General features: G+C 40.7%; 1 protein-coding gene across 1 annotated transcript in view; it reads right to left on the bottom strand.

Annotated features, from left to right (window-relative positions):
• Nucleotides 1-14259: 14259 nt before the first annotated feature.
• Nucleotides 14260-24561, bottom strand: part of slco3a1a (solute carrier organic anion transporter family member 3A1a) — a 201784-nt gene continuing 191482 nt past the window's right edge. Inside the window, exon 10 of the mRNA XM_043677221.2 lies at nt 14260-22224. Within this exon, the coding sequence (XP_043533156.2) occupies nt 21839-22224 (386 nt within the window). The 3' untranslated portion in view covers nt 14260-21838. The remainder of the gene's footprint in view (nt 22225-24561) is intronic.

Here is a 24561-nt window from a genome sequence, read left to right as displayed (position 1 = left end):
AGTCCTTTCTAAATTACATAGACATGGATCTGTTGGCAGTACTGATTCGGGCCTTTATATTGCCATGAGGGCCATATATGGTGGTCCGGGGGCCCCGAGTGGGAAGGCCGAGTAAATATGGGTATAATAGCTGTTGCTCCTGTTGACAGAAGCCTTGCTGGAGGTGCGGCAAGTGGAGTAATGTAATAGAGTACAACGTGGTGTAATTTAATTTTAGTGGATTGTAATTTTATTTAATTTGAGTTTATGCTAATTTGGGTAACAACTGTATTTGAAGAGTAGTGCGCCGTTTATTGTCAATGTTACTGTAATATAATCAATATTATTTCTACTTTTCTATACTTTTGCACTTTTACAACATTTTTCATTTTTTATAAAAGATTGAACAATTTTTTCAATAAATATATACATTAAAAAACTTAACCCTTTGGTTTTGGATTCAAATCTAATTAATCTGCATGTATGCATGCTGTGTTATAAATCCTTCTTGTTTTTAGTAACTAATGGTCTCACACTTTTTCATTAAATGAAGAAAATCTGGTAGAAGATGGTTTCTTTTAGATAATCAAGTCGTTTGGTCTTGGAGAAAGGTATTTAAAAAGGACGGGATCTGTTTCTTGTGAATTAACCTTGCAGTGACAAACAGGGGTGGGAACAGGAGCGGGCGGTTGAACAGGTGAAGAAAGAAAGGAAGCTGGTTCATCTGTCTTTACTCGGGGCTCAATGATTTGGGGTATCCTGCCAGGGACTGAAATACCTTGGGGAACCTTGTCTGGGATCTGTATTACAAAGCCCTTTCACACCTCAATGGCTTCAATAAAATCATCCTTTCACTGTTCAGAGCGCCAGCTATTACAACCCAAGCCATATGTTTGATTCATTTCTTATCATGATAGAAAAACTGGAGAAGCTGAGAGACCTGACAGTTTTGGGACTCTACGGAAGACTGAATTGGAGCAGGAGATGGCATTTTGAGTCTTACTTTTAATGCGTTAAAGCTGCAGAACGAGGTCAGAATGGAGAATCTGTGTAGTTTATCTTGTGGGTGAGGACTCATTAAGATCAAGAAAAGCTTTGGGAAGAATTGGAATTCACATTCATGACCTATTGCCTGGCTTGTTCATGGAGCTCTGGTAAAAAAAAAAGCAATCAGCTCTTTAAATATTTGGTTTGTTCAAGAGAGACTTCATTTTAAAGTTGCCACAAAGCAAACAGATTGCTGTTGGTTTTGTAATATTACATCTCTATGTTGGCTGTAAAAGAGCACAAAGCTAAATGAAAATGAGTAGGTCCAGGACTATCCCACACTCTCAGTGCTTTTAGCTGTTGGAATTGTTATGGCTTTCCTTCCATGCAACAGAACACCCAATCATTCTTAAATTTCTCTCTTCTTCCTCTGGTGACACTGACTTCAACTTCCATCACCTCGAGCATCTATTCTTCACGTTTACACCCAGGCAGCAACAGTCACCGAGATTATTCAAACTTGAAACGTCCAATTTAAACTCAACTGACAGACTTCGCAGCAAGAATAGCGACCAGGAGCAGGAATGCTGACTGAAAGTCCTCATGATGCTGAGTTCACTTGTATAATTTTAACTGTTACCTTTGCTAAAATCTATTTAGAGTCACACAGCATGAAAACAGACCTTTCAGTCCAACCAAACAGTGCCGAACATAATCCCAAACTAAACTAGTCCCACCTGTCTGCTCCTGACCCATATCCCTCCAAACCTTTCTTATTCATGTACTTATCTAAATGCCTTTTAAACATTGTAACTGTGTCCACGTCCACCATTTCCTCAGGAAGTTCATTCCACACGAACCAACCTCTGTGTAAACAATTTGCCTCTTGTGACTCTTTTAAATCTCTCTCCTCTTACCTTAATAATATGCCTCCTCATCTTGAAATCCCCCATCCTAGGGAAGAGGCACCTATCATTACCATTATCTACACCCCTCAGGATTTTATAAACTTCAATGTAACAACACAAGGATGGGTCTTCTTCCTGGATAAAAGAGGAAACTGAGAGGTGATCTGTAAGATGTTTATCAAAGTGTTTGACAAAGTCCTCACTTGTAAATCCAATCAGGAATTTGAGAAAATGTCTTCACCTCAGAGATTGGTTGAGGTGAGTAACACAGGTGCATTTAAGGAGAAGCATATGTATGAGAACAGAGCAGAAGGGTAGGTTTCCAGGGGTTAATGGAGAAGCTTTAGTGAGGTGGAAAGACTGTGGTAGAGCCATCAGATCGAATGCCCTGATTTGTAACAGCACAGGCTCAGGATTGATCTTGGACTGATCGGGACTGATTGTTCAGCACAGCTTACAACCTAAATAGGGGAACCCATAGTTCCACTTAATTTCTCTAGAAATATCCTAATCAACCTGTTCAGACACATTATGACACATCTTTGGAGCAGGTGGGACTTGAACCTGGGTCTCTTGACCCAGAGGTGGACACACTACCTCTGTGCTACAAGAGAATAAATAAATTATTGGTAACGATGGATTTTGAACCAATTTGCACATCCCCACAATAGATTAGGAAACCAATTGCCTTAACCACTCAGCCACAAAATCACAAGATTTGATCCTCGAGGGTGCAAGACAGAGTGACTGGAACAAACAATATTTGGCTCGGATTCCTACTGCTAACTGAAAGTGTTACATATAAAGTCAGGTCAGTATAACCTGCACAATGGCTTCAGGGGTTCCAACTGAAGAAAGGCCTGCATGTTCTAATGTATCCTGTCAGAGATCAAAGAGTAGAGTGCTGCTGATTCTAGGGTGGTCAAGGGTGAAAAATCTGTCAGATCCCTTGCAGTATTAATCATTTAGAATTAGAGACTTCCTTTTATAATGATCAGTAATCTTTTTTGTGTTATCTGATATATTCAATAATTTTGTTTTTTATACCAACTTAACAATTCTTTTCTGAATGTGGAAGGGGAGAGTCCCTTCCCCAAGAGTTAACAATGTAGATTTTCACGGTAGTTGAGAATATCACTTGCTGCCAAATCAAACCAGCAGAGACTGTAGCTAAAATTGAGAGTTATTTCTGAGGTGAGGCCATTGACCTGATACGTTAACTCTGTGTTCCCTCTGCACAGGTGTTGCCTGCCCTGATGAATATTTCTGGCATTTCAAACAAAGAGCTCCTCCCCTAATGGGCAATGGACAGATGCAACACTCCCTCAAATGTGCAATTTGGAGTGACACCATATGGTCTGGATTCTCAATTGGCCATTGTATCATTGGTGCTATAGTAGGTAAATTGACATGAATTACAGATCAACTAGGATTTATTTCAATGCTGCAGAAATTTCGAGGGGCTCATTCCAGCCTCTAATGTCCCTACTTATTGAAGTTAGAATGGTCTGCCAGCCATCTAATGCAATCCGAATGAGTTTGTGACATCACAGGCACCCACTGCTTTCTACCTGGCTGCTTCCTTCATTATTTCAATTTCAGAAGCTTATTAGATGACTGGTAGCTTGATGCCAATCAGTGGTGATTGAGAGAGTGCTCTGGCTGACTTTTCTTGTCAGAAGGGAGGAGGGAAATTCTGCAAAGAACTCATGCATACGTATCTCAGGGAAAATAATTCCAGATTTATTCCGTATCAAGCTGTTCACTGTGTGTGACAGACAGATAATTAAAAATTTGCATGTGCAGTTAAGTGATAGACAGGATTGCCTGCAGTCAGGGAAAGACAAGCTCTAGTAACATATGTCACGTTGACTGACATTAATGCTGTGTGGAATTTAATGCTCGTTTATTGCACTTTTATACACCTGCAATAAAGGCATACAAGAATAGCAGCGTTTGCTTCTCTGGGCATCTGAACCTCGTAATTGGATCACATTAAGTCAGCAAGAGGCATCATTCTCTTGGTGTCTGTTTTATCAAAACCTTTCATAATTTTAAAGACTTCAGTGAGTCTTTTTCTTTTCAGGGGGAGAGAGATCTAGACTGAATTTATTCTCTCTCTGTCTTCTGGCTCCCCCAGGATTTAGCATCACGAACAACCAGAAAAGCTGCCATACTAATAAAAACAAAGAACAGCGGTTGCTGAAAATGTGATACTGAAGCAGAAAATGCTGTAGGTCTGGCATCATCTGTATAGAGAATAACGGAATTAATAGTTAGAGTCCAGTGACCTCTGTCAGAACAAGCTGCTCTATGAGGTTGCACTGTAAAAGTCTTATTCAGTTTTAAATTTAATCTGTGGTATGAAGATGTGATAATGAAATATTCCTTTTTTCTGTTTCATCCTACATTCTGAATTCCAATTACCTGCATACCACATTTTGCAACGTTAATGAAGGACAATGCAGCCCCATGTACACTAGGTATGGTAGTCCCTTGGAATGACAATGAGGCTTAATACATTTGGTGAAGTAACATAGTCAGGGAGAAAGTGAGGTGGGGTCTCAGCCGGATCCTTCCAGCCCGGCACCGCCTTCCTGACCTGCAGTCTTCTTCTTGACCTCTCCGCCTCCACCCTACTCCGACCTATCACCCTCACCTTGACCTCTTTCCACCTATCACATTTCCAACTCCCCTCCTCCAAGTCCCTCCTCCCTACCTTTTATCTTCTCCTGCTGAACACTCTCTGCTCATTCCTGAAGAAGGGCCTGTGCCCGAAACGTCGAATCTCCTGTTCCCTGGATGCTGCCTGACCTGCTGTGCTGTTCCAGCAATAAAGTTTCAACGAAGTAACATAGTCATGCTACCTGACTAGTAAATCAATGACATGGACTAATAAAACTAAAATCCTGGTCAAATCATCAATTCTAAAGCCAAATATTCATTCATTCAATTTGTTCCAACAATCTAGATCACTTGTTAAATCTCATTAGGCAGTTTGTGAAATGGAAATCAATTTAAGAAAAAAATCTCAATGACAATAGAAAAACAATCATGTAGTTGTAAGAAACTCATCTGTTTCATTAAGAATATGGCTGGGCCATTCAGACCCATCAAGTCGCTCTGCCATTTAAAACAATCATTGCTAATTAATTTGTTTTGACTTGATTTGATCTATTACTGTCACGTGTACCAAGGTACAGTGGAAAGCGTTGTTGTACGTGTTTTTACAGGCAGATCAGACATTACAAGTGTAACAGAACACAGTATTACAGCGCTGAGAAGGTGCAGAGAGAGAGAGAGAGAGATCAATATTAACGTTAAAGATATCCATTCAAGAGTCTTATAACAGTGGGGAAGAAGTGGTTATTGAATCTGTTCATACGCAGTGGCTCAGTGGTTAGCACTGCTGCCTCACAGTGCCAAGGACCCGGGTTCAATTCCCGCCTTGGGCAACTGTCTGTGTGGAGTTTGCAAATTCTCCCTGTGTCTGCGTGGGTTTCCTCCCACAGTCACAAAGATGTGCAGGTTAGTTGAATTGGCCATGCTAAATTGCCTGTAGTGTAGGTGCATTAGTCAGGGGTAAATATAGAGGGTGGGTTACTCTTCGGAGGGTCGGTGTGGACTTGTTGGGCCGATGGACCTGCTTCCACACTGGAGGGAATCTAGATTCTAGAAATCTTTATATCTTCTGCCCCATGGAAGAGAGTTGAAAAGAATATAACCGGGTGGGAGGGGTCTTTGATAATGTTGGTTGCTTTGCCAGTGCAGTGGGAAGTATAGATGGAGTCATTAGATGGGAGGCTGGTTTATGTGATGTATTGGGCTGTGTTCACAATTCTCTGTAGTTTCTTTCAGTCTTGGGCAAAGCAGTTGCCATACCACACAATGATGCAACCAGATAGGATGCTTTCTAAAGTACATTTATAATTATTTGTAAGGGTCTTTACGGATCTAGTCTCCTCAGAAAATAAAGTAAAGAAAGGAATGTGCTTTCATGACTGCAGTGTCTACGTGGGTGGACAAGGACAGAAAACATTTTAATGCCTTTTACCTGCGCTATCCCCCTATCTCATTCTCTGAAATTCTAAATACAGACCCAGTTTATTGCTCTTCATAAGACAGTCCCCCATCCTCGGAACAAGTCTGGTGAACTTTCCTTGCTTTGTTTCCTTTGCGTTTACTTTATTATTTCAGTTTATTTTGAATATACTTATTTTAGCCTCCCGTTTTCTTGTGTTCCTTTCTGAAATCCAAGTAGTTGCACTTTCTGTATAAATGATATTTCTTATCGTTTTTTTTTGTATTCAAACTCACTCCCTATCAACAACTTCTCACCAAACAATAAACTGACAGATTTCCTGGGACTTGGATTTTTGCACATTCACTCTGTCTTGGCACTATATTCTGAATGAAGTCACTCCCCACTCAGTGCACTATTTTTAAACTTACTGCCTCCTCTCTTGCCACGGTGTTCAGAATTCTTTGCATTCTTTTTTTAAACTTGCTGCCTCCTCTTTTGGTGCCATGTTCAGAATTAATGTCTTTTAATGAAAGAAAACTGCTGTCCTTTACCTGGATTGATGTGAATCCAGTCCTATATCAAGGTGCTTGGCTCTTAATGCCCTTCTGAAGTGCCATACAATTTTTCACCATTTTGTCAGGATAACTAGAATGGCTAACAAATGGCAATCTTATTCATGTACCCACATTCTAGGAATGATTTGTTTTAGCAAGCAAATGCCAGATCAGTGAATTCTGCACCAAGATTAATTATCGAGAACCTTCTCTTCAGAGAGTTATGTGCCAAGAAAGATATTTTGGCACACACAGATGATATTTGATACTGGGAACCTAGGCGACAACACCCAAGAACAATGAGTACATGTTGGCAGCAAACACAATAAAAGCTAAAAAGTGTAAGTTAAAATATAAATAAACTTTTACAATGCTGGACTTTGTGGGTAAAGCGGAGTTTTCTTTGCAAGTTGTCCAAAGTTACCATTTTATCAAGTTAAATGTTAATTTTAGTGGTCAGTTGGGGTTGGATATGGGCGATTTGCCTTGGATTGAATCCCTTTTGGTTTCAGCCTTTTGTTTTTCTGAGGTGGACGTAAATTAATGTCTTGTTTTAGTCAAACTGGTGGTGAGGCAGTAAATATTGCTGGTGAGATGGGAGCGAGAAGGGATTGTGTAACCAGTCAGACTCTTGTACCTGAACTAAAGAAGTCCACTGCTCCATCTCTGGGTAACATGAGGAGAACATGGAATGAGCCTGGTGGGGAATAGAGACAAGTTTGGAAATGTATATGAGCAGGCCCCTCTTGGCATAACAAACTGCACACCATTTTTATTTAATACAGTTAACAAGCTGGGAATTTGTGTTGCAGACATTTCGTCCCCTGTTTAGGTGACATCCTCAGTGCTTGGGAGCCTCCTGTGAAGCGCTTCTGTGATGTTTCCTCCGGCATTTATAGTGGTTTGAATCTGCCGCTTCCGGTTGTTAGTTCTAGCTGTGCGCTGCAGTGGTCGGGATATTGGATCCAGGTCGATGTGCTTATTGATTGAATCTGTGGATGAGTGCCATGCCTCTAGGAATTCCCTGGCTGTTCTGTTTGGCTTGTCCTATAATAGTAGTGTTGTCCCAGTCGAATTCATGTTGCTTGTCATCTGCGTGTGTGGCTACTAAGGATAGCTGGTCATGTCGTTTCGTGGCTAGTTGGTGTTCATGGTCACGGATCGTTAGCTGTCTTCCTGTTTGTCCTATGTAGTGTTTTGTGCAGTCCTTGCATGGGATTTTGTACACTACATTGGTTTTGCTCATACTGGGTATTGGGTCCTTCGTTCTGGTGAGTTGTTGTCTGAGAGTGGCTGTTGGTTTGTGTGCTGTTATGAGTCCTAGTAGTCGCAGTAGTCTGGCTGTCAGTTCGGAAATGCTCTTGATGTATGGTAACGTGGCTAGTCTTTTGGGTTGCAGCATGTCCTCATTCCGTTGTCTTTCCCTTAGGCATCTGTTGATGAAATTGCGCGGGTATCTGTTTTTGGCAAATACATTGTATCGGTGTTCTTCTTCCTTTTTTGCAGTTCTGGTGTACTGCAGTGTTTTGTGGCCCTTTTGAGTAGTGTCTTGATGCAACTTCTTTTGTGTGTGTTGGGGTGGTTGCTTTCGTAGTTTAGGACTTGGCGTGTGTGTGGCTTTCCTGTCCACTGCAGCAGATAGCTGGAACTGACAACCGGTAGCAGCAGATACAAATCACTATAAATGCCGGAGGAAACATCACAGAAGCGCTTCACAGGAGGCTCCCAAGCACTGAGGATGTCACCTAGACAGGGGACGAAATGTCTGCAACACAAATTCCCAGCTCGGCGAACAGAACCACAACAATGAGCACCCGAGCTACAAATCTTCTCACAAACTTTGAATACAGTTAACAACCATACATTTCTTTCATGGTCAGTGGAATCTAGCACACTTGATTTAGTCAGCAGTAGCTTAGTATTGTGGGCATTAATAAGAAAATACTGAGCAGAGGATGGGCTAAAAAACCACGTGAATATTTGGAGAGTGATTTTCACCTTACCAGCCAGGCAGAAACTGGACAGAACTGCCCTGAAAATTGTCCAGGTTACCCCGACACCCTGAGTTTCTCTTTTAGTTTTACCTCCTTCCAGGAGTATCAAAGACAGACTCTCATAACCAATAGGGTCCCTTTTAACAGGATATGCTTGGCTCTGATAATGGACCTGAATTGAATTGAAACTTGACACATCAAGGCCAAAAACAAGTCAAAAAGTGCAAGCAATTTCCTTGTGCAATGGAGGCATCGAGCAACTCATTTCACGAGTGAATAGGAATAGAAACAAATACTTTCCTTGCTGGTGGTACATGTCATTCCATCGATAAATAAATTCTTTAAAAACATTATCAATTGGTTTAAATTAATATTGTAAATTTGGACTTCTTCCAAAGCCATGGAGACAAATGTGACTTTGGCAGTGTTTTCAAATGAAGGTAGACTGGAAGGAAATGGAAAAACAAAACAAAGAAATATGGATACCTGAAAACAAACCAGAAATTGGTAGCAAAACTCAACAGATCTGACAGCATCTGTGGGAAGAAAGCAGAGTTAATGTTTTGGGCCCAGTCACCAGTTCTGATGAAAAGACATTGGATTTGAAATGTAACTTCTGCTCTCTTTCCACTGACGCTTCCAGGCCTGCTGAGTTTCCCCAGCAATTTCTGTTTGGGAGGAAACGGAGTTCGTTTTATACCTGGGTAGCACTTACCATTCGCAGCAGTTTCAAGAGTGGATTAGGAATAGGGAGGAAGGTAAAGTTAACAAGTCCTCCACTTCTGATTGCTACACATGAATGAAATCATATGTTAGCTATTGGAGGAGGAAGGCAATTGGCCCCGCCTTAAGTCAGAGAATTAGAAACAGGTCCACTCCCTTTCTTGTTGCTGTATCTGTTGTTTCCCAGATGACTGCAGATATTTTGGCTCTGTTACCCAGCCAATGCCCACATAGAATCCCTTTAAGTGTCAGGAACAAAGGGACATAGGAATAAGATAGGTCATTCAGCCCCCTGAGCCTGTTCTACAATTCAGTGAGATTAGGGCTGATCTGTGACCTAACTCCACATATCTGCCCTTGGCCCATTTTCCTTAATATATTTGCTTAACAAAAATTCATCTATCTCAGACTTAAAGCTAACAACTAATCAAATATCCATGGCCATTTGTGGAAGAGATTTCCAAACCTCTAGTACCGTCAAGTGTAGAAGTGCTTCCTAACATCTCTCCTGACTCTCATTCTCAGGGTACACATACCCCAGTTGATTACCCTGTGGGGATAAAACTTCTAACATTGTTCCTAAGGTTAAACTATATTTGTGTTCCATGGTTTAACATATTCAATTGCTCTGTAAATTAAATGCTCTCTTCCGTTAAAACAATCTCTTATACCTTGTCTGAAACCATCGCTCACTACTCACTGGGTGTAAAGCTCCTACAGCTGGTTATCTCAGCTCCAATCACAACTCTTCACTTTCTTTAGGTCTTGAATGGCTGTCTCTCTTGTTTCTTTTACTTTTGGAACTGGATACAGCACACAAGGTGCAGTCAGACCCTAGATTTTGCACAAACATTTGGAAGCATTGTAACCGTGCTGAGGACAGTGAAAAACTCCAGTCAGACATTGTCGAGTAAGGTGTAGTGAGCAGCCGCATGCCCTCTAATTTTCCTGCTAGTTCTGTGGGCTTCTGAGGCATGTGTGTGGCAGCGACCTCCAGAATTGCAGGTCAATGCTGCAATCCACATGCTGCACCGATCGGTATGTGTAGAACATCTGCGCAACTTAAAGGGAACATTGGTGAGCAGATAGTTGGAAGGTGAAGTTCAATGCAGAGAAGCAGAGTGAGGTGAAGAAGTGTTGCATTTTAGTAGGAAAAACATAAACAGACAAAATAAGTGAAGGGCATAAATCTTAAAGGGGTGCAGGAGAAGAGGGAGGTGAATGTATATGTGCACAGATCATTGAACATGGAAGAGTAGGTGAAAAGAGTAGTTAGTTAGGGATACAGAGTCAAGAGCTTTAGTAGTAGGAGAGAAGAGGTGATGGTGAATAAGACACTTGTTAAACCTTGCCTAGAGTGTTACGTACTATAGGAGGAATGTGAAAGCATTATAGAGTGCACAGAAGAGGTTTGCAAGAAATGTTCCATGGATGACAAATTTGAACTTATCCTACTTGAAGAGAAGGCAGCTAAAACGAAATTTGGTAAAATAGGTCTGCATAGAATAGAGAGAGAATGAAACTCTTCCTAGTTCTAAACGATCAGAAAATGAGAGGGCATAGACTTAGTGATTTGCAAAGGCAGCAAAAGTGATGTGAGGAAAAGCCTTTCCACACAGACAGTGGTTTGGGTCTAGAATGCACTGCCTGGAAGTGGAGTGGAGATAGTTTTTTTTTAAAGATTAGATTACCTACAGTGTGGAAACAGGCCCTTTGGCCCAACAAGTACACATCAACCCTCCGAAGAGAAACCCACCCCTCTATATTTATCCCTGACTAATCCACCTAACAGTACAGGCAATTTAGCATGGCCAATTCACCTAACCTGCACATCTTTGGACTGTGGGAGGAAACCCACACAGACACAGGGAGAATGTTCAAACTTCAAACAGATAGTTGCCCAAGGCAGGAATTGAATCGGGGTCCCTGGTGCTGGGAGGCAGCAGTGCTAACCACTGAGCCCCTTGAGGCATTCGAGAGGCAATGAATTATTATCTAAATAGAAAATGCAGGAGAATGGCACTTATCATAATGAACATTTGAAGAACTGGGTCAGACACAATGGGCTAATTGGCCTCCTTTGTGCCAAAAACCATTACTGTTTCTGTGAAAATAAAATCAGACCATCTTTTAATGGCTTACTGAAACAGTCTCACTGTGTGGACTCCATTTTTTAAAGAAAAATATCAAAGTTTTGATCAGCTTGAGTGAAGTCTTTGACTTTGAAAAGGATTTGCTTTTTCAGTAATGAGTTTGGACAACAATGGTTGGAAAAAATGGACTACTGCAAAAGATGTCCCAGTGATACCTGTGGCATGAAACTGGAACATAGCTGTTATAGACCATTTTTAGGCTGAACTCTATTCAATACATCAAAGAGGCCAAGAGCCTGTACCTTCTGTAGTTTTGATGAGCTCCTGTTCCCTATCTATCTGGTATATGACTACTTCCAGCCTCTCTCCTATAGCCAAAGGGACATTCTCCAATTTCTGGCTGCAAGTTCAAGTGTGGATTCTTGACCACCTGATGCAGATGGGAACGGGCATTTCAATTAATCTCCTGGTTAAGGTAACCATTCACAGGTCCAGACAGTAGGCTGTTGACAGGATAATTTAGTTCAATTGTTTATGCCCATTTAAAGAGCATTAGTATATGGACAAGTGTCAATTTGAATTGTCATTGGTGAGATGTAATTGGCCAGGAGGAGAACTGGTTAACTAACCAAATGATTCACACAGCTAATCCCGAAGTCATTCTGCGATTACGTTAGAGCCCAGGTGTCCTTGGAGAAGGAGCACGCGGTGTCGACCAACACCCTGGAGTTGTTCAGGGAAAGGTGGGCGCTGCAGGGAGTGGAGTGCATCATTTCTCCCTCCAACTCTATTTTGATTTAGTCCCTACCTTCCCCTTCACTGTTTTGATCACACAGCACTGCCCTTTGATGTGAAGGGCAGCATTTGTCACTGGCCACCCGGGTGTTTTCCTATCTTCCTGGTGGTGGAAATTGAATAAAGATTCGTGCACTTTGTGTCTTTCACTGTGTCTCACACCTGCACACACACACCATGGGTGCTGGGGATAAAATAAGCACTACCGCACTTAGGTGGTAGTGTGGGGGTTAAAGGGGATAAAAAAAAAGAAAAAAATAAATTGAAAAAGGAAAAAAAAAGGAGGACCCCCACCCGGTACAAACAAAAATCCTGAAGTCATTCTGCGGTTACGTTAGAGCCCGGGTGTCCTTGGAGAAGGAGCACGCGGTGTCGACCAACACCCTGGAGTTGTTCAGGGAGAGGTGGGCGCTGCAGGGAGTGGAGTGCATCATTTCTCCCTCCAACTCTATTTTGATTTAGTCCCTACCTTCCCCTTCACTGTTTTGATCACACAGCACTGCCCTTTGATGTGAAGGGCAGCATTTGTCACTGGCCACCCGGGTGTTTTCCTATCTTCCTGGTGGTGGAAATTGAATAAAAAATTTGTGCACTTTGTGTCTTTCACTGTGTCTCAAAAAAAAAGAAACCAAAAAAAAAAGAAAAAAAGAAAAAAAAAGAAAAATCCTGAAGTCATCTTAAGTGGTAGTGTGGGGGTTAATAAAAAGAGAGAAAAAAAGAAAAAACAGGAGGGGCAACTGCTTAAAAAAAGAAAAAAAATCTTGAAGTCATATCTGTTTATTCTTAAAAAAAATCCTGAAGTCATCACCTCCACACACACACCATGGGTGCTGGGGAAAAAATAAGCACTACCGCACTTAGGTGGTAGTGTGGGGGTTAATATAAAAAAAAGAAAAAAAAAGAGAAAAAAAATCCTGAAGTCATCTGTAGTTAATAATAAATCAGCTGATGCTCATTCAGCTCCTTATAAAGCCATTTTGAGAGAGTAGTGTAGCTTATTGGGAGTTTACTCAGCTCATAATTGTGAGGTTGCGAGATTGAACCTGCCCCTGGTAGTTAAAGGAACTTTTTGTACAGTGATTTTTAGCTTGAACCAAAGAGTTTGTTATACCTCTCCTGTGGTGTGTCATAATATTGAAAACATCTAAAGTTGATTTAAACTAAAAACAAGATGGTACTGAAGTTCCAGCATAGAATTGGAAAGTAGCATAATCTTGAAATCTACTGTTGAGTCTTGTTTTTAGACCACTTGGAGTACTATGTCTAGTGCTGCTTTCCATATACCCAAAATAAAGGCCTTGGAGAACTTGCAAGGACTTTTCCCATAAAATTGACCTGTTTAGTCATGTTATGATACTCTCTAGAAGCAGGATGGACTTGAACTTGGATTGCCTGGTCTAGACATAGGGATGTTTCCTCATCCTCAAGGATGATGCCAGGACTGAAGTTATGCTTTTTAAAAAAACATAGGTTGGACTGTTGCACATTTCTTTACTAAAGAGAAGGCTGAGGACAGAAATTCTTCAAATTATGAAAAGGACTTCACAGGGTTGATATGAATGCAATGTTTCCACGTGGATGTCCAAAACTAGGAATTGTAAGCTTATGAAATCTAGAAATTTCTTGACCAGGAGTAGTGAACTAGAATGTAATATTGACTAACACATGAAGTAGTTGAGAACAGTTTTAGAGAGAAAATATAGGTAAGTACATGTGGTAAAAATGAGTGGAAGGATATCTTGATAAGATGAGATAATAAAAAGGAAGCTTGTTTTCGGCTTGAACCCTAGTATTAAGCCAAATTATCTAATTCTGCAAAGTTTGATTAAGATTCTATATGCGTGAGTAGTAATGATCAATGGGGATTCTGCAAAAGTAACAAAAACTGCTTACTTATCAAACTAAATGGGCATAAAACTGAACCCTAAATCTATTCAATTGAATGATTTTTCAAAGGGTTGATTTAAAAAGCACAAAATTATTGCAATGTGACACTTTAACCCTTGGGTACAATTGACATTGAAATCAAGAGCATGAACATAAAGGACATCACTGGGATTCAGTATATTCAATACTTTATAATTTTAGTCTTTGATCGTTATTCCCAATTCAGTCAGGACACTGACCAAAAGCAAAACCAAAGATTTTATTTTTTTTAAATGGCCTCTTCAAAATGTCTTTCACAAATCATTCAGAGTTTGAGAAGAGCTTTCAGCTCTGTACTTGGGTTTAAATAGAGGCTAGACTATACGATCCATTCCATTGGGTTCTCGAGCGTCTAAAGAACTGCATCAACCCAGTTCCTCATCAGATTCAGACCAATGGTAATTATCTCACTGTAGGATGAAGTTTTTTTTTAGAAATGAAACATATTTGAGTTGCAAATGATTAAGGGTTAACGTGGACCAGTTGTTAAGGGGAATTAAAAGCTTCAATGTGCTGGAAAGTAAATAATAGAATTGTAAATTAAAGCCATGAGCTGAAAATAACTCAAAAGTACTTAATCAGAAAAGTAATTAAGAATCTTTTGTGCTTGTTCACCAAATGTCAGCTTGGTTCAATTGGTTGCACCTGGTAAGCACACTGAGTCTACCAACCCCACATTAGAACTTCATCTTTTAAATAGATAGTTCAGTGCAGTTGTTGGAAAGAAATGCTTTCTGGATAGACTTACCCTTTTGGATGAGATGTGTGCTCCTCTTGCCATATACAGCTGGATGTTGCATTGGTGTTATTTGAAAAACAGGAGATAGTGCTGCCTGACAGCTCTCCCTCAACAAATACCATCAAAAGTTTAACTTTACTGATTATTCATCTCAGGGCTGTTTGGGGATTCTGCTAGCAGTGATTGTTGTTTTAAACGGGCAAAATCAGCAGCCAGTTTCCCAAAAGTGACTCATCACATGTACTTTGTGATAATAGATTTGAGACACAATGCAAGTATTTCATTGGTATTTGCAAAACTGTTTAGAATTCAAGATGTCTCCCTGATCCCACATCTGAGCTTTTCTGTCAATGCTAGTCGATGGCATATTTCTGTGAGATTGTATTGAGGACTGCAACTGACCAGAAATTGGGTTGGGAATGTCTAAGCACAATTTAGATTGGGTCATTGTAGATATCACTGAGAGATCGTACTCAAATCACCAAGTATGATAACTGTGCAACCTGAGTCTCTCAAAGTTCACAGAGAAGGGCTACTTTGCTCCTACCAATGGGAATAACACTTAGAAGATTTAAGTGGGGACTGGAATCAGTCCCCACTTAATGGCTGAAAGATGGGGAAAGAGAGTGCTGTACTAGTAACATCACTGGGCTAGTACTCCAGAGGACACAACAAAAGCTCTGGGGAGACAAGTTCAAATCACCTCACAGGTTGACTTAGTTCACCAGTGCCTGAACAGGAAGGAAACTCTACTGCCCTTACCCAATTTGGCCTAAAGGTGACTCCAGACCCTCAGCAATATGGTTAATTTGAGCAAGCCAATCATTTCAAGGGTACTGAGGAAGGGGCAACAAATACAGTGGTGCCCACATTACAAGGTAAAAATGGAAAAATAAAATTGGAAGAATTTTGGGAAAGAGGACTGGTGCTGTCTGGATTACTCTTTTGCACCTAACAGATCAAATGGTCTTCCTCAGTGCTTGTATAATTCAATGCGTGTTCTAAATGATTTCCTCCATTTGATATTTCTAGTCTATAAAATAAGTAGGGGTTGACAAGAATCTGATAATATTTTTTAAAATAAAAAAGGGGCTTGCAGAGAGAACTGAGTTAGTTGACATCACCATTTTGTGCATAATTCAAGGACACTGTTCTAGAAGTAGAATTCTCCAGATCTCTGAGGTAATCAATTACAGTAGGTCAATTTTGGCACTTGAATTATTATCTGTTACAGAGGGCAGATGCAAAAGAAATGATTTTGCCAATTGTAGGGAGTTAAAGGCCAAGGACACACCTGTCTCCAGGCTTTGGGAGACAGCCAAAGTTTACCCAGGAGAGTATGCTGTAGCATATGCCTCATGATGGGGGGGGGGAAGATAGATTACATCTGGAACTTGAGACCAAAATAGGTACACCTGAGCATAAACAGTATTCAGATTCTGATCTGTTTGTAACACTATTTTCAGCAGCTTAATGAAGAAGCAACAGGTGAGGAATGGATACCAGGAAGGAGATGGAGACATATTGGCTGTCCACTCAGCCCATCTCTCAGTAAATGGGGAAAAATTGCTACTATGTCTGACACCTAGTGGACAAAGTCAGAAGTCTCATGACACCAGGTTATAGTCCAACAGGTTTATTTGAAATCAAGAGCTTTTGGAGTGCTGTCCCTTCTTCATCTGACTTTGTCCACCCAAGTCCAACACCAGCACCATCACATCATAGCTATCTCCAGTCCTCTACCTATTGGCAAAGAAATAAATCATACACATATGGATAGACAGGGCCTTGGCTTAATGACTAATTTGAAAAATGGCAGCTCTGACAGTGCAGCACTCCTGAAGAACTGCAGCCAAGGTTTTGAGCTCCAGTTTCTTGAGAGGGACTTGAAGCAATAAACATCTGACTCTGAGATGAGAGTGCAACCCAAGCATCATCTTGGCTACCACAAATCTTGTGCTCCTAACAGGAAATGAGCCCAGTTCTCCAACTGGATTCTGGTTGACTGAGGTCATCCTGAGGCTCTGAACTACAAGTAGTATTTCTGATAAGACATTTTGTGTGAAACTCATTAGAACAATTCGCAAGAAATGCCAAAGTAAAGAGAAAGATGGGTAGAGGTTGGAGAATAATTTAGTTACTGATGATTTGACAGTTAACTGCAAGGCTTTGTTTAAATTTTTAAGAAGGCAAATTGATTTGATTGGTCAAAGGATTCACCTGAGAAGTGCAAAGAATGGTTGTCAGTTATTTTATCACTTTTTGAAGCAGCAGTGTGTGCACACATTTGTCTTTGTCTGTCTTTTTAAGAAAAAACACCCAGTATATTAAAACATGTAGCTTGCAGTACACGCAAGTGTGCCATACTGTGAACCCAGCTGCGGATCCTAAATTGGTTGCTGCATAATCCTTTTGATTCTACAATTGGACAATGTCTCCAATACAAGTCCTGAATATGCAGTGTTGGATACTGTGGAGTTTTTTAAATGTTGGCTGCCTGGGTATAGCCAGTACCTTTTGCTGGTTGTGAACAGCCAAAGGGATATGTTGTTTAATTTGCCAGTCTTTGGAATATACGGCCTATGTGCAGCAACACACCAGCACTGAAACTTACAGCCCACATTACCTGTTTGTATGATAGGAAGAACAACTCTCTGGTTCATTCTCAAGACAGTGTCTTGAACAAACAGTCAACCTGCCTTGTTTAACTTTTAAACAAAGTTTGGCTCTTAACTGTCACTCATCATCTAACTGGTGAATATTCCATGACACTGTCTCTACCAATCATAACTCACTTGCCACATCCTCTCACAGTATAAATGATTTTATCCCCTTGCATTGGTATCCTTACAAATTGTTCTGAGAAGTGGAAGATGAAAAGGTTTAACAGAATGAGTGGCTTTTTCAGCAATACAAGTTCTCTACTAATATACAATAAATAACTTGTTGAAGAAAGCTAAGGTTTCTGAGGCAATTCAGAAGAATGCTTCTCAAGATCAATCTCCATTTGTGTCTATACTTATTTATTACTCCTCCTTGGAAGGAATGGTAATAGTGAAGTGAACCTGCTGTCTGACTGAAAATTATAAAAGATTGCTTTTCTGTACATGTAGTGTTTCATTTACTTCACAATCACACAAGAGCAAAATGTAAATGGTAACTGTTTGAAAGAAAAGGTCCAAAATGATGTTTGCTCATCTTGTTGGTTTTTGAAAGGCATCCTACAGGATTCTGATGTTGAATATTCTGCCAAGTGCACTGCTGAGCCTCCAGGGCAATTATCAATTTTGAGTCAGTGCTGAGCTTCTTAATTCTCAAATAGGCTTTGCTAATCAATCTGACCAAAATTCCCCTCCAAGTCCCAGACCATTCTGACTTGGGACAATATTGGGACAGTATTCCAAGATACTGGGTCAAAATCTTGGAACTTTCTTCCTTCCAAAGAGCCCTGTGGGTGTCCAGACACCACACACACTGCTTTGGTTCCAGAAGTCAGCTCACCATCACCATCCTGAGGGCAGTTAGGGTTAGGGATGCAAAATAAATGCTGGCTTTGGCAGTGCTGTTCTCTTTCCAGGAATGAATTGGAAAAATACACAACTGATCTAAGCAGAAGGAGTACATTTAACCAGGGTTCCCACGAGTGTAAATGATTTGTGTGCAAGATGTCAGATTAAGCAAGATTATGTTTCATGCTGGTCGAAAGGAACTGTTAAGCTTAATTATGATCCTGTTTGAACAATGGGACCTTGAACAATGGGCTGGGTGCATTTGTGATGGTCGGAAATCTTTGGATCATGCCAAAAAATGCATCAGTTGTAGCACTGGCTGGGTAACCTTGTCTCGCTGTGGGGTCCGTGACCATGTGCAGATGCAATTCACATTGAGCATAATTAAACACTGATCTGGTCATTACCAGATTACTGTTATGAGCTTATTAGCATGAATTGTCTCCTCCATTAATGAACTTCAAAATTACTTAATTGGTTGTAAAGTGCTTTGGGGGCATTGAGAACTCCTTGTAAGGTCCAATCAAAACACTTGGACTGGTGCTAGATTGAATATTTTCCAGTAAAATTGCAATGCTACCCAATGCTAGATTGACATAGGTATTATTTTTGATTGTGATATGAAAGGACATACAAAGTAATGAGGATAAGGCAGCAGAAGGACACCCTGTCAGTTAGTTGCTCACTTACTGGTACAGGCATGGCAGACAGCATGGCTGCTTTGTTTGTTGTAATATTCTGTTTCTATGAACAAAGCAAGTATCTCAGTTAGCCAGCTTTCATGTGATTATTGATTCCATTAGCATACAGAAGGTCAGGAAGGGATTTTTTAGAAGGGTTCATGGTGGTAAGGAGTTTTGAGAAAGCAAGTGGGGAGAAACTGTTCCCACTAAGTGGATTTGATTACCAATGGTCACCAATTCAAGGAAATTAGTGAAAAATCCAAGGAAGTGAAGAGATTTTCTATTGATATTTAAGAATACATGCCTGAAACAGTGAGATCAATGCCAATAATTTCCAAAAGAATTAAATGAGTGTTTGTTTGAAAAGAAAACTTGCAGGGCTATGGGAAAAGAGCAGAGGAATGGAAATATTAATTCGCTGCTTTTTGTTACTTATATAAATGATTTGGGTATGAATGTAAGAGGTATGGTTAGCAGGTTTGCAGATGACACCAAAATTGGGGGTGCAGTAGACAGTGAAGAAGGTTATCTCAGAGTACAATGGGACCTTGATCAGATGGGCCAATGTGTCAAGGAGTGGTAGGTGGACTTTAAATTAGATAAATGTGAGAGGCTGCATTTCAGAAAGGCAAATCAAAGCAGTATATGTAATGGTAAGGTTCTGGGGAGTGTTGCTGAACAAAGAACTTAAAGTGCAGGTTCATTGTTCCTTGAAAGTAGACTCACAGGTAGACAGGATAGTGAAGGGGTTTGAAATGCTTGTTTTTATTAGTCAGTACCTTGAGTACAGCAGTTGAGAGGCCATGTTGCGGCTGTACAGGACATTGGTTAGGGCACTTTTGGAATACTGTATTCAGTTCTGGTCTCCCTGCTGTAGAAAGGATGTTGTGAAACCTGAGAGGGTTCAGAAAGAATTTACAAGGATGTTGCCAGGATTATAGGGTTTGAGCTATAGGGAGATGCTGAATAGGCTGTGGTTATTCTCCTCTGAGTATTGAAAGCTGAGAGGTGACCTTATAGAGGTTTATAAAATCATGAAGAGTGTGGCTAGGGTAAATAGCCAAGGCCTTTTCCCCAGGGTAGGGGAGTCCAAAACTAGAGGGCATATAGGTTTAAGGTGAGGGGAGAAGGATTTAAAAGGGGCAACTTTTTCATGCAGAGATTGGTGCATGTATGGAATAAGCTGCCAGAGGCTGGTACAATTACAACATTTAAAAGGCATCTGGATGGGTATATGAATAGGAATGGTTTAGAGCGATATGGGCCAAGTGCTGGCAAATGGGACAAGATTAATTTAGGGTATCTGGGAGGCATGGATGTGTTGAATTGTCCATGCTGTACAGCTCTATGATTCTAAGTAAATAGCTCTTCCAAAGGTCCAACATAGATATGTAATTTTTTTATTATTTCTTCCTGGGATATGTGCACCACTGCCTGGACCACTCCTAATTGCTACTTGAACTGGCTGGCTGGCTTACTGAGGCCATTTCAGAGGGCAGTTAGAGTCCATAAGATTCTACAAAAATAGAACACAGGAAATTAGGAACCCTATTAGCCCCTTGAGCTTTCTCCACCATTCAATAGGATCCAACACTCCTCATTTCCACTTTCCAGCTGTGAGTCTGGAGTCACAAATAAGCCAGATCAGCTAAGTGCACCAGACCCCTTTCCCTAAAGGGTCATTAATGAACCAGATTGCTTTTTACAATAATTAACGGTGTTATAGATCATTAACTGATCTTTTCATGAAATTTAAATTTCACCATCTGGCATGGTAAAATTCAAACCCATCCCTGCATTCTGGATTACTAGTGATTAGAACTACATCAATGCCTTCCCCCTCCATTAATGCATCTATGTGTTGGATGTGTGTGACATTGGTAATTCAAAGTTAAATAAAGGTTAAATAGGCTGGTGTTTTTCAATTAACCATTAGGGAGCTCTCATACTGCTATGTAAAAACTCAATCTTTCAGATAACACGCAATTTGCAAATCGGTCATTTTTTGGGGAATTGTCAGCATGAGAAACAGCAATTTCTATAGGGAAAAACCTCTATTGACAAGATTAAACCATTTTGACTGACACCAATGAGGCAAATTGTTTCTTTCATCTATTGCTAAGTGTAGGGAAGGTCACAAATTTATTTACATGAGAACAAAGTGTTCACAGACTTTGTTACAATCTCATTTCTTAGAGGTCCTTTGTTCTTTATTTCGGTCAAGCTGTTTTCACTGAATTCTGCGGCACGCATCATCTACCTTTTTTTGAGCTCAAATGTAGCCCGTTTCTCCCTTTATCGTGACTTTTTGTAGATCTGTTATTTACTGTGCCTTTTTAAAATGGTCAACTCCAGCTGTCATAGGTTGGATGATTTGGGGTTTGGAGTTGTTCCTCTCCTTTTGCCCACCCTCCCCACCCCTTCGCCTTATCCTGTGCCCTGGGTAAAGGGAAAGCTTTCTGGGGGTTTGGTCATTCTGAATACCAAGTAAAAACAGTCCATTTTGAAGGTAAAACTGGTCCTACCAATTTGCTGTAATGGAAGTCCCTGGCTTTGATCTGCCAAATGCCCACAGCTGAAATTGATAGGGCACTAGTGGGATGATCATACCCATGTCCCTCACCCTGTGAGGTGGCATACCACAGCATTCCAAGACATGGTACTCATGATGTTTGTCATTACAGTCCTTGACAATTAGTGTGTAACATGGATGAACTCCCTTGGATTTTCCCCACAAACATTAACAAGTGTTTGAAAGCCATCGTGCAGTCATTAGAAGGTTCTGTCCATGGCTTGGAAACAGGAACTTTGAAAAAAAATGTTTAAAAGTCTACAAATGCATCTTCCGGGCATTGTCACGGTGTTTCTCTTCCTCCATCTCCAAAAAAGAAAAAAAGTACAAAACTAATTTCAAGTTTTTTCTTTTATAGGACTGATTCCATGTTTTCGCACCATTCATGGTCCTCAAGATTATAGATAAATTTGGTCTTTTGAGAAGGAGGTTGGCTAGAGTCCCTTCCTGCAGTGTCCAATGTTAAGGTTGATGCAAAAAGGTCACTCGCAGTTAGTGGCTGGAGATTTCTCTCATCATCCCTGATGTACTTACTGGCATTCCTCCGCAGACAGTGCCAGGTTGTTGTGTACAGGATGAATGCAAATGTCTTCAGTGTGATGGCGATGCTGATGTAGAGGTACCGATAAACTACGTTATCGTATAACATACAGGCTCCCAGCTCCCCACAGATAGTGGTCCAGAACAAGCACGTTGAATCAATCCCAGCGCCAAAGATGAGAGGTGGAGGAATAAAACCTATCAGGATGGACAGAAACAAAATTGCAAAGTGTTACACAAATAGAATAAGGCTGACCAATGGGTAAACAATTTAATTAGAGTTGATGTTTTGTGGGTCAAAATTCTGGAATTTCCACTCTAATAGCATTGTGTTTACCTGCACTAAATGAACTGGAGTAGATAAAGGCGGCAGATCACTACCACCTTCGAGGACAACTGGGGATGGGCAATAAATGCTGGCCCAGCCATGCTGTGAATGACTTTTAATGAATGAAATTGTTCTTTTTCCTACTGCTCTGAAGCTGCTGATCCAGGTTGTACCGGCTGCAGATAGTCAGTGAGTTTGCTCAGTGATATCTCACCCTGTTTGTGTGTTTATTGCCCCTTAAGTTGAGTCGAGCAGTGTCAAACCCAGCTCCCAGTTCCATGTGTTGGTCAAGTGAAGCATGCAGTAAGACAGAAGGAGGGATCAAGGGGTATTGGGAGGTCACAGGTCAGGACTGCAGCCAGTCACTCCATGCAAAAGGGGAGGACTCGGGAGGCATAGGGCTCTGAGCAGAATTTACTGAAAAATACTGAAGGGGAAAAAAGAATGGGAGCAAACTAGACAACAGCCTTCACCACTCACTGAATCACTAAAACAAAGTGAACTACTACTGCTAGTTTCTTAGACTCAAGTCTGCTCATCTCTAGCTCAATGCCCCATATTCTCACTTCCTCTCTTTTTATCTAAAATCATTTTAATCTTTCTTGAATATACTCAATCTTGCAACTTCCACAGCTAAATTGACCACTCTCTGCATGAAGAAATCTTTCCTCTCAGTCCTAAATCCCTGAGATTGTCACCGATGGTTCTAGACTACCCAACCAGGGGAAACCCTTTCCCCATCCAGTCTGTCCAGCTCTGTTAGAACTTGGTTTCTATCAGATCCCCTCTCATTCTTAGAAACCTTAGTAAATACAGGCCCAGTTGAACTAATCTCTCCTCTGAGGTCACTGGTATTAGTTGAGTGAATGTCCACTGCACACGATGACAAGCATGTCCTCTCTTGTGTAGCAAAACTGCTTGCAATACTCCAGGTGAGGTTTTACCAAAGACCTATATAACTGCAATAAGATTTCTACTTCTGAACTCAGATCCTCAAATCCTCAGTCCTACATCCTATGATGCAGAAAAGCAGTACAATTGTATAAGTGATTCCAATCTCCTACAATACAAAGTTATGAGCCTGGGAGTCCGAAACCCCTTAGCTCAATGTTGATGAGGAAGGTACTTGTCAAGCAATTGAAGATCAGAAGTTCAACATAAATGAGAACTAGCAGAACAAGAGTGATGTACTCAGAAAATCTGACAACATTGGTTTAAGGATGTGTCCATGTTTGTGGATGTGATTGATGCATTATACTTTGACTTTGACAAGGTGCCCACAAAATGCGTAATGAAGGTGAGGCACATGGAATTAAGAGACAAATTCAATAGAGAACTCTGCTCAAAGCAGCACTCGGTCATCCTGAAGAACTGTTGAAGCTGCAACCAGTGACTTAACGGAATCTGACAATTTAGTTCTGAAACTTCTGTTCTTCACATTTGCGAATGACCTTCACAAAGCTATTGTAATCCAGCTTGTACGGCCAAGCAAGATGTATTGAAGGGAGACGATTAACACTTGAAAGGAATAATGCTTCAACAGATGAGTAGAATATGTTGTTCAATAAATCCAAGATAATTAAGAAAGCTGCTAATTTTAATGAATCTAAATAATTAATCAAGGCAAAAATCATGCAGATTAGATAGGGTATGATGGTTGAGAGATTTGATTGATTGATTGATTATTGATGGATGGATGGATGGATGGCATGAAGCATAAGTTATCAGCATACGTTTTATGCCCTGTTAGATTTAAAATCCCAATGAACTAGAATTGAAACCTTATAGATAACTCTTGGTGTGTTACACCTCGGCCTCTATTGACAAAAGGTGGACTAGAAACGTTCTCAGGCTCCGACCATTGAATTCAACATGGAGCAGCCCACCGTCATATTTCAGATCTGACCCTTCCTGCCTGCTGAGTGCACTGTAGGTGCCATAAGCACTAATCTACAGAATATAGTGCAGTAACTCAGCAGGGTGAGCTTGTCATCAGCTTCCCACACAGTGATCTTTATAGAAAGAATGAATAATAACAGCAAAATATGGGGAGCTCACCATTTTCAAAACAATACCGTTCAGCATGCTCTCCCATTCTATTACTGTTATTGAATCAAAATCCAGAAGTTCCCCACCTAACAAACTCCATTCTGGGAACATCATTTTAAGGTCAAATCATGACAGCCATTGCAGTGACAACTTGTACA

This window comes from Chiloscyllium plagiosum, unplaced genomic scaffold, assembly GCF_037043375.1.
Source record: "Chiloscyllium plagiosum isolate Xiang-an unplaced genomic scaffold, Cpla_swu_hap1 HiC_scaffold_39, whole genome shotgun sequence".
Lineage (NCBI taxonomy): Eukaryota > Metazoa > Chordata > Chondrichthyes > Orectolobiformes > Hemiscylliidae > Chiloscyllium > Chiloscyllium plagiosum.
The sequence above is the reverse complement of the archived record's forward strand: the minus strand, read 5'-3'. Positions and strand labels throughout refer to the sequence as shown.